General features: G+C 46.4%; 1 protein-coding gene across 4 annotated transcripts; it reads left to right on the forward strand.

Annotated features, from left to right (window-relative positions):
- The first annotated feature begins 218 nt into the window (after window positions 1-218).
- terb1 (telomere repeat binding bouquet formation protein 1) lies at window positions 219-10,191 on the forward strand. Of its 4 annotated transcripts, none has more exons than XM_036975770.1 (23): window positions 219-460; window positions 1,290-1,366; window positions 1,474-1,584; window positions 1,691-1,819; window positions 1,897-2,028; window positions 2,301-2,361; window positions 2,533-2,651; window positions 2,846-2,974; window positions 3,461-3,613; window positions 4,073-4,204; window positions 4,315-4,440; window positions 4,560-4,702; window positions 4,894-5,259; window positions 5,607-6,097; window positions 6,238-6,308; window positions 6,436-6,531; window positions 6,624-6,830; window positions 6,902-6,985; window positions 7,143-7,265; window positions 7,397-7,438; window positions 8,579-8,658; window positions 9,002-9,144; window positions 9,280-10,191. In XM_036975770.1, exons 2-22 carry the CDS (start codon window positions 1,330-1,332, stop codon window positions 9,113-9,115), a joined length of 2,946 nt encoding a protein of 981 aa, XP_036831665.1. In that variant the 5' UTR covers window positions 219-460; window positions 1,290-1,329; the 3' UTR covers window positions 9,116-9,144; window positions 9,280-10,191. The 4 variants fall into 4 exon arrangements, 3 of the variants coding, with proteins under 3 accessions (XP_036831665.1, XP_036831667.1, XP_036831670.1); XM_036975772.1 differs by having other exon boundaries at window positions 1,294-1,366; XM_036975775.1 differs by lacking the exon at window positions 219-460 and having other exon boundaries at window positions 477-1,366; window positions 6,929-6,985.
- The last annotated feature ends 624 nt before the right edge of the window (window positions 10,192-10,815 follow it).

Consider the following 10,815-nt stretch of genomic DNA (forward strand, 5'->3'; position numbering starts at 1 on the left):
CCTCAAAACTTTTGGCCAGGACTGTACAGTTTAGACTGAGACATGATGAGCTAGCCAGCTAGACGTTTAGCTTATGTCAGAGAGGCACACACACAGTGGACAAGGTGAGTAAGTGACAGGCTGTGTGAGTCAAATGCAGTGATTTATTTAGACAAATATACAAAGAACATTTTACATTTACATCACGCCCTGAATGTAGACCAGGGCGGGATCAGCCAGCGGCTTCCCGCATGTGCGATTCATTTGCAGTCTGGACGAGGAGGGATGAAGATCTCCTGCTCTGACTGCAGCGCTACGACTGGGCCGCCTGTGAGTGTTTTGGGACGAGACCCACGGCAGCACCCGCTGCAAGTTGAGAAGATTAAGAACAATACGTGCTTTCACGTCAGTCTACAAAAGCACCAGAAAAAGTCGCTAGATTTGTCGCCAGTCGCTTTTTTGAAAATGTGTCGCTAGAGGGGTCTGAATGCTCGCTAAATATAGCGATAAGTCACTAAGTTGGCAACACTGCTCCAGGGACACGTGCTTTCACGTCAGAATCTCCATTAACACCAGAAAAAGTCGCTAGATTCCATTCCATTTCCGGGAACAATAAAAAAAAAACTTCTCAATTTCCATCCGGAATCCCCAAAGATAAATTGTATAAAAGGCGGGATTTATAACTTTGTGACTGTGATAACTAGTGACAACCCTATTCCTAGCTTAGTTGACAGATGCCGGCATCACTCTGTTCGTCCTCCCCGTAACCGCTCGACTCATGTCTCCCGCTTCTCCCCCCAGCGCTCGAATCCTACCTATTCCTCTCGCAGAAAACGGTGCCACGTCTCAAACTGCCTTCGTATCTGTGTGGTATTTAGCTCATGTTTAACCATTGACTCGGTTTTAACGCGGGCGTTGTTAGCTAATTAACTACCTTGCTTCGTTCCGTCTTCCCCTACAAATCAAGCATCCCTTTACTGTGGCCAATCAGAAACGATGGCATCGTAGCGGCAATTTATAATCAACTTCCATCCATTGTCATTTTAACAATCCAGCAACACAGCAGCACCTTAATATCTGTTTAGAGTCCAGCAAAGGACAAATGACAATGTAAAAGAGTATACTTTTGAATTGTAATTAATGAAGTGAAATTATGAATTGGCAAGTAGCTAGCTAGCTAACGTTAAGTGATTTCAGTGCGGTCGCTCATGAGGAGAGTTCGCAGTGTGACAACGCCGGCAATCTGACTGCTTTCATGCTAGCTGTTACGGCAACTGCACAGATTCATATCTTTGGAACATCTGTTCTAGCTAGCTAGCGTCCTTATTTCACGAAGCATATCCATTGAAGATGGAAAAGGATGTTTCCAGCGTAAGCAAACATAATGGTGAGTGTTGGTCGTTGTTGATGGACTTCTATAAGTTACACAACAGTACTTGACGGTTTATTTGTTGGTTTTGTCTGTATCTCCATGAGTTTATTTTTACTTTACAGCCACGAAGACAGATCTGAGTTTGTTGCTGGAGTGTCTGAAGTACCAGATGAGATGTCCTGATTCACAGAAACAAGCTCTTCTTACCATCTATTCTATCTGTCAACAGAGAGGTCACACACACACACACACAGCAAATCCCCTAAAGATATATTTGTCAATTTGTCTATAAATCTAACAGTTATGCAATGGCACTGATTTTCTCTCTCTCTTTCTCAGAGGAGAATGTGAACTTCTTCAGAGAGATTGGAGGGGTGGTGTTTGTGTACAACCTCTCCAAATCTAGTGCTCACGCAGAGGTCAGGGAGACCTCTCTCTTCATACTGGGAACGCTGGCAGAGGCTAATGGTGTGTGTGTACTGGTAGTGTACTTTAAGCAGGTTCTCTGATGCTGTATGTGAATTGTAAACAGGCTGTGTGTGTAGTGTACTGTAAGCAGGCCTTGTGTAGGAGGGAGCTGTTCAGTGATCTGACAGATGGTCTGATGCAGCAGGACAGCCCACTGACCCAGAGGAGAGTAGCTGTCTACCTGATCTCTGTCCTCGTCGCCAACAACAGTAAGCGCTGCAGTTGAGAATTGATTTTGGACAGGGAGTGATTGTCATGACAGGCATGTGTTTAGCTGGTACAGCCAGAGGATGGACCGCCCCTTCTTGGGCTCCCCTGTCTGGTGCCTCTCAAGGTTACTTCCTTCCATGAAGTTTTTCCTTGCCACTGTGCTACTGCTTGATCTTTGGGGTCTAGGCCACGTTACTGTAAGGCACTTTGGGATGTTTATGTGAAATCACTGTATATTACACATTAAATGTGATTGTGTGTGCTGCTTTAGGGTCTGGACAGATTTTCGCTCAGACCTCTGGCTGTCTGGACATCCTGCTAGACTTGTTCAGGTAAACACTGAATAGCACCACTGGTTTTCAGGCAGAAGTTTCCAAATGGAGAACTAATTTACTTTTACAGAAGACCTGAATGGTCGAGGTGAGCAGTAGATACAAATAGCACTGAAACTATATAGGACAACACCAATTCCAGTTCAGGTTGATTGATTTTTCTCTCCGCAGGACTAGTTTCCCTCTCTCTGGCAAGGCCACAGTGAAACCTGCGAACATCACTCAGCTGTTCCAACTCTGGACCTCTGTGTCCAGTGCTCTCTGTGGCTGTGTCAACAACCCCCAGAATGGTAACACCTGTGTCTGTGTGTATGTTTGTGTCCTTGTACAGTGTTCTATGCAGCTGAACATAAAATAAACAACTGTGGTTACGCATGCATGTGTGTATCTTGCAGTAGGTTAATGTTTTAGAGAGATGGAACAGAAGGGAAATCGAAGGAAGAAAACTATTTTTGTCTCATGTCTTAACCCTTTCTTTCCCTAGAGGAGAGCCAGCGTATCTGTGTGTCAGCCTTCCCCCTGGTCAAGTCCTGGCTGCAGCAGCTCTCTCACCCCCAGGCAGAGATGGTTCAGCCCATCTGCTCCTTCATAGCCATGACGGTCGCCAACAACCGTGAGTAAGACCGGGATGATGCACTGACACTGTTTGGAGTCTGTTACTTACATATGTATCTATATCTTGTGATTTAAAATGGCCGGTTAGCCTTTTTCAAAGATTTGCTTAAGTTGTCTGTCACACACAGAATATCTAGGTTGCTCTTGCAATGGATGATTTGTAATTGTAATCCGACTAGTTTTATAAGTGTAGTGTTGTTGGTTCTATTTCCATGATGGCCTGACAAAGATGTGAAGGATTGATGCAGACCTTCAGTCTGTAGAGGTTACAGTATCTTGGAGTGTTTTGATTTAGACAACGTTTCACTAACTGTTCAGATGAAGGTCTCTCTCTCGTGTCATGGATGGATGCTTTTAGTCTGTAGATACTACAGTGTAGAGAACAGTTTTGGTTTATCTATTGAACTCCCATTATCTTGTATTTCACTCCTTTCTCTGTGTCTCACTATCTATCTCTCCCTCTGGATCCCTCTCTCTCTATCAGATTGTGCTCAGGAGAGTTTTTCCAGAGTTGGCGGGCTCGGAACTCTGACCCAAACGCTGATTCACTTTGCCTCTGATGCCTCCCACAGCCCATTGGCCTGTCAGCTGTCTGTCATCATGACCAAAACCGTGTCAGCCTGCATCACTGACAACCGTGAGTGAATCACTCCCTGAATCGCAAATCAACCCCTACCCCCTTGGCAACTAGATTCATCGGCGGGATGATTTTTGTCAGAGCGGAGGGTCGGGGAGCTGGAACATAAGAATTTGTATACTGAAAATTGACCACAACTAAACCCAAAAGGAGATGGTATTTGAAAATAACAGTTTTCATACCTTGATCACATTGAGACACAATCACATATATCCTAAATCATTTTTTGCTGAATTCCTGATGATTTTACAGACTTTGTGTTGCCAAAAACACACAACAAATATTTGTTTTTACTAGAAACTTTGGGGGGGCAAAAAATAAATTGCTCACAGGAAGATTTTGGCCTGTTGCCTATCCCTGCTATAGGCCTAGGCACTTGTATAGAACTCATTCACTCTCATACAGCCATGTAAACCAGCGCTCCTCAGGTAACCAGTCCATTCTCTCCTCTGTGCGTAGCTGTGTTGGTGTCAGGTCTGGCAGGTTATGGTTTGGTTCCCCCCCTCATCTCCCTGCTGTCCAGCCCCATCCTGGATCCCCAAGGCAGGCTAATTATCATACTCACCCTGGGACACTGCACTGAGGCCTCTGGTAACTAGCACAGCTTAATTGGAAACAAATAATGACCATATTACATCAATGATAACCGCACAGTAATAACTGGAATAACTACTAGAGTATTTAACCCCCCCCCCCTCCAGAGGAGCACCAGTCTCAGTTGTTACAGTGTGGAGGTCTGTCCCTCATCATCACTCTACTGACTGAGTCTACCAGCGAAGAGCTCAGGAAGGCTGCTACGTTCATACTGCAGACCTGCAAACAGGCTAGTGAGTGTACACACACACACACACACACAAAGACCTGTTCAAAGGTCCGCGAGTCTGTTAAAGTGAGTCTAGCCATTTGATGTCCAAAGCACTCTCCTATCATCCTTCTCTCTTCCCAGCTGTGTCTCTGCGTGGTGCAGTCCAGGGGGTGTCCCTGGGTCAGAATGGGGAGCTGGAGCCCCCTGTGGACATGGAGGGATACTGGAGGTCAGCACGAGACATGCTGCACAGGATCAACCAGCTGGAGAGACAACAGGCTCAGGTGTACTAAATACACACACACACACACAGCAATCTTTACAAAGGCACTACAAACATCAGTCTTCTCCCCTACACACAGGCAAATACACTCAGTCCCTCATCCACATGCACACTCCTCAAACCCCAAGCTTTTATATAGACACACAAGTCTTCCTCTTATCTTGTGTGTGTGGTGTTGGGGTTGTTGCCCAGGGAGCTGAGGAAGAGTGGGAGGAGGACACACCGAACCCTCCAGACCAACAGAACCCTACAGGATTGGGGAGGAAGGAGCTACTCTCACCCATACCCCTCCCCCCAACCCCCCACCACATCTCCTTACCATACCAGGAGAGGAGAGGAGGAGATAAAAGGTGTGAGGAAAGTTGGAGAGGAGTAGAGCGGAGGGGCCAACAGAGAAGATATGGAAGGGGAGGAGAGAAAGGAGAGGAGAGGGCAATGGATGGCGAGAGAGAGACCCCTGTCCTTCCTGTCTTAGCGAGGGTGGGTAGAGATGGAGAGCGAGTGAAGCGAGACCAGAGAGAGGAGAATCAACCCACAAACAGAGGGCATGACCTAACGGTGAGGGTCTAACTAGGTTCCAGTCCAGTCCCCACACAATTGTCTGTACAGACCCTTGGCCCCTACCCTCTAGGCCAGGCCTGGACAATTCCAGTCCTCGGGGGCCTGATTGGTGTCACGCTTTTGCCCCAGCTAACACACCTGACTCCAATAATCAACTAATCATGATCTTCAGTTAAAAATGCTGGGAGTGTAACCAATCAGGCCCCTGAGGGCTGGAGTTGCCCAGGTCTGCTCTAGGCACTTCATGTTCACCTGAAAGGATTGGATAGGTATAACAAGCAATATTGTAGCTCCACCATGTCGTATGATATGCTGTCAAAAGTTGTGGTTGTTTTGACCACTAGCGTGTAAGGAGACTGGTATTCCAAGCCAGTGAGGAGCCGCAGAAACACAGCCGCAGCAGCAGAGAGCGAGAGAAGAGGACCCGCACACACTCTCTCACACATCAAGAGAGGGAGAGCGACAGGGCAGCACACAGAAACACACCGGCAGCACAGGAAAGATGCACCACGCTGCACACACTTGGAAACACACAAAGAGAGAAGAAAAGGGACAGGGGCTCGGCAGCTATGAGAAACACTTATCCTCTCTACACGAACACACTGGCAGAGAAAGACAAAACCACACAGACCGAGAACCGCCGAGACGAGCACCCTGGGAGGAGACGGCAGACTGTGTCAGCCACGGGCCATGCTGGACTTGGTACAGCTGGTGTCGCGGGGCAGCCCAGTGGTGGAGAGGATGAGAGGTGTTCTGTATGTCTGGGGACGGGAACACTGGTCACCTCCTCTTCCTCCAGGCCACTAGAGGGACACTCCCAGACACACACACACAGGTCAGTACACTGCATAATATGCAAATGCTATATTTATTGAAACATGATTCTAGTGAAGTGTTTCATCTTAATGTTATGTAAGAAATGAAGTGGAATTCTGTATATACCTGTTTTTCTCTCCCTCGTGGTTCGGGGTTTAGCCAAGTGTTCAAGTGCCCAGCTCCAGGCAAGTCAGGTTTGGGCAGGCAGAAGAAACTGTTGGACAATGAAGGTACTACATGTCAATGGGATAAAGTGACAATGCAAAACTGTGTTTATCGCTTTATCTACAGTTCTGAAATAAAGTTGAACAGTCTCTTACCAAATCCCAACAGTAATATAGTTCTTGCCTCTCTTAGATGTCCTCTCTGTGTGTTCTGAGCTGCTGGACAGTGAGATCCGTAAAATAATGGAGACTCCAGTCACCACATATAAACCCACCTATAGGTGCTCAGGTGTGTGTGAGTATGTATACAGTATTGTGTGTGTGTGTGTATACAGTATAGTGTGTGTTTGTTTGTTAACCCAGCTGTTTCCATCTCCCCAGGCTGTGGGTTGCGGTTCAGTGAGGTGACCAGCCGGTCATTCCCTCTCCTCCAGAGGTTCTGTCCTCACAGCTGTGACCTGCACATGGTGCTGCAGCAGGCCACACACAGCTACACAAAGTGCCTCCGAGAAATATGCAGGAGGAGAGACGCACACACGACCAAGCAGAGAGAGGGAGGGATGCAGAGCGTCCCGGATAACTGCAGAGGTAAGAATTCTGAAGTGCTGAACACACACGATCTGACGCAATCTGACGTGATGTGTGTCCTGTTGTAACAGATGCCAGTCTAACTCCTATCCATAAAGGAACCCTGCTGAAGAGCTTCTCAACCCACAGAGGACAACACAGAAATGACCACAACCGTAAGATTCACCATCTCACCAAAAGTTCTATCCTCTGTCTTTGGGTTGGAAAACGACAACCTATTATATCATTCTCTATCGCGCTCTTTCTCCTCCCTCTCTGCCCCCCCCCCCCCCCCCCCCCCCCATCTCTCTCTTCCCCCCCCATCTCTGTCAGATGTGAGTCTCACCCCTCTAAAGAAGCGTAGTCCATATGGAGATATCACCCTGACTCCTGTGCGTAGAGGTGGTCTTATGAGGAGCGTCTCCTCTGTGACCAGCAGGGGGCAGGAGAGAGGAGGTACAGGATGTTCAGACAACTTAACACACTGCAGCACATTGGCACTTTAGCCTTCATTTAACCCGGCTCATAATGAGATAGCCTTATTGCTTCTAATATGTCCTCTCTCTCTCACTCACTCACACACACAGATGTTAGTCTCACTCCCTTGAAGAAGGCTCGGCCCTCTGAAGGTAAGGAAATTAAGCTTTTGTTGAAATGTGATCCTGTATGTTTTGTTTCGATTTCTTTTTGGATGGAAGTGTGTGTGTTTAAATATTACTTCTGGAAGTTGTTCTGATCATGCCTGCTAGCTGTCAGGGTTATATAATCATGCATTATGGTGTTGTGCAACAATTACACTGGTATGATTGGGGGTATCTCACTCGATCATGGCAAGGGGTCAGAGGTTAGGGTCAGTCTTGTGCTCGGATACAGAATGGGGTTAGAAAGAGGCTGAGATTTGGGCTAAATTTGAAATGGGTGTTGGAGATTGGATAGTTATGGGATAAGTTAGACGACGGTGGTGACGGGCTGCTTTGAGGTTATAACCAATATGCGACTTGAATGCCTGTGTGTGTGCGCATTTGTGGTTGTGTGTGTTTCTCGTGAGATTCCTGGTGTCCAGTATATTCCTGGCAGCACAGAGGAATGTTGAACCACTGCCAATGTTCTCACAGGCCAGAGCGGCCTTAGTTGTTCAACACTAGCTCCTAGCTACAGTAGTCATCACTCTGTTACTGAGCTCTACAGCTGTACGACGCTAGCTAGTTTAAACTCTGTTATAGCGCTGTCAAGGCCCCCCCCCTCCCCAATGTCATGTAGCAGTGTCCACTTCTAGTCTTTTGTGTTTCACTCTTCATTTAGATTTACTCTTGCCCTCTCTTTTTGAACACATGCTTCCTCGTCATCCACTTTTTTTTGTTTGAAATACTACATTCTCTTTCTCTGTCTGTCGCCCTCTCGTGGGCTCTAGAGTCTCTACCCCCCTGCCCTCTTTGTCTTTATCGCTTTTCTCTGTTCTTTCTCTGCCCCTCTCTCTTGCTCAGTCTCTCTCCCTCTCTGGCCATTGAATCTCTCCCTTGTGTACTATTGTTCTGGTTGCAGGCAGCTGTATTAGGTGTGACGAGTGACGTAATGTCACTCCAATGGAGAAGAGAGGGAGAGATTGTCTGTGTTTAGTTCAATACGCTCTGACAACTGTTGGTCTCTGCTCTCAATGAGGCGTGACATCAGTTCTTTGCTTTCTGTCTCTCACTCTCTTTCTCTATGACTGACACACACACACACACACACACACAGAATAATGTTCTCTCTCTCGTTGACACACACAGACAGGAGAACAGATCATGAGGAAGATGGTGCCATTGATGATCAGCAGGAGACTCTGTTCATGGGAAAACCCTCTCTGACTGTAAGGAGAGAGAGAGACCAGCTCTGTCTCTGTAGAAGTGTGTGTTGAATGGAGGTTAATCTATAGTGGATGGACTGTATAGGATGGCTAGTGTTCTAGTTACCAGGCAATGTGACAGCAGACAACTATGCCAGTATGTGTTTGTGTGATGGTGGCTCCTTCCCTGTTCAGTAGGGAAGTTTGTCTGTCGCAAAACCAAGGAAAGGAGGATGATGACTGATTTGTGTTTTGTCTCATGTCCTCTTCCTGTCTCTTTCTGTTCTCTGCATTCTCGTACATTCAGTCTTTCCAATTTAAGCCCTGCCCTCTTTCTTTTTCTCTCCCTCCCTCTCTTCATCTACAGAGGGAGAGGAGGAAATTCAGCCGTGACGAGGAGCGTTACCTGTGTCGAGGTTTGGTCTATCCTGGAACACCATCCTGTGGTCCTATCCCTTCCAGCCGGGGCGCACCAATGTAGATCTGGCCAAGACATACAAACACCTGCAGGTAACAGGCATCAACAATGGTTTTACAAATGTTTGTCATTGACTTCAATTTCAGTTGGTGAGTATTCGACTGAGCCTGCTGTCTCTCTGTCCCGTTCTGTCTTGTTCCCTCTCATTTTCTCTTTCTCTCCCACAGGCTAAATTCCAGGGTATGGATTCAACCTCTCCCTGAGATCTGAGAAGAACACACTGATTTGTCTATTGTACATCACAGTAATATATTTGAAATACTCTAATTTAATATTGAGTAATAGTTTTGAAGTACTTACATTTAATCCCCAGTTTGAAATTGTTAACTTCTATTTTGTACTACTGTAAGTAAACTACATGAAGATCTATTTGAAATGCGTTAATTTAATACTCATTGAGGATTAATGACCGATCTGATCTGGTGCCTATGTGAAGTAGTTGAATATTATTTGGAATAGAAAAATGGAAATGATTAATGTAACTCGACATTTTTCATAATTTTGTTCACTGTTCATGTATGTCTTGAGACTGAGACGGTGGTTCACTTGTCATCTCCTGAAGTTGTTTCTATTGCATTAAACAGAAGGGAGGTCCTATATGCAGCACAACACATCTTTGAATAGAGTGGATCAGGCTGTTGATTGTAGAATGTTGTCCTGCTCCTTCAATGGCTATGCGAAGTTGCTGGATATTGGCGTGAACTGGAACATGCTGTCGTAATGTAAATCCAGAGCATCCCAAACATGCTCAATGGGTGACCATGTCTGGGTATGCAAGCCATGGAAGAACTTGGACATTTTCAACTTCTAGCAATTGTGTGCAGATCCATCACCATCATGCTGAAACATAAGCTGATGGCTGTGGATGAATGTCACAATAATGGGCCTAAAGATCTCGTCACTGTCTCTGTGCATTCAAATTGCCATCGATAAAATGCAATTGTCCGTAGCTTATGCCTGGCCATACCATAACCAAACCGCCATCATGGGGCACTGTTCACAATGATATCAGCAAACCGCTCGCCCACACGACACCATACACGCTGTCTGCCATCTATCCAGTATAGTTGAAACTGATTCATCCGTCAAGCGCACACTTCAGAGTGCCAGTGGTTATTGAAGATGATCATTTGCCCACTGAAGTTGGTTAAGACTGCCGAAATGCAGTCCGGTCAAGACCCTGGTGGGGACGACGAGCATGTTGATGAGCTTCCCTGAGACTGTTTCTGACAGTTAGTGCAGAAATTCTTCGCTTGTGCAAACCCAGCTGTCCGGGTGGCTCGTCTCAGATCATCCCGCAGGTGAAGAAGCCGGATGTGGAGGTTCTGGGCTGGTGTGGTTAAGCATGGTCTGCGGTTGTGAGGACGGTTGGGCGTACTGCCACATTCTCTAAAATGAAGTTGGAGGTTGCTTATGGTAGAGAAATTAACATTCAATTCTCTGACAACAGCTCTGGTGGACAAACATTCCTGCAGTCAGCATGCCATTTGCATACTCCCTCAACTTGAGACAACTGTATCATTGTGTTGTGTGAGAAAACTGCACATTTTAGTGGCATTTTATTGTCCCGAGCACAAGGTGCACCTGTGTAATGAGCATGCTGTTTAATCAGCTTCTTGATATGTCATACCTGTCAGGTGGATGGATTATCTAGGCAAAAAAGGAATGCTCACTATCAGGGATGTAAACAAGTTAGTGCACAA

Source organism: Oncorhynchus mykiss, chromosome 1 (assembly GCF_013265735.2).
Source record: "Oncorhynchus mykiss isolate Arlee chromosome 1, USDA_OmykA_1.1, whole genome shotgun sequence".
NCBI lineage: Eukaryota > Metazoa > Chordata > Actinopteri > Salmoniformes > Salmonidae > Oncorhynchus > Oncorhynchus mykiss.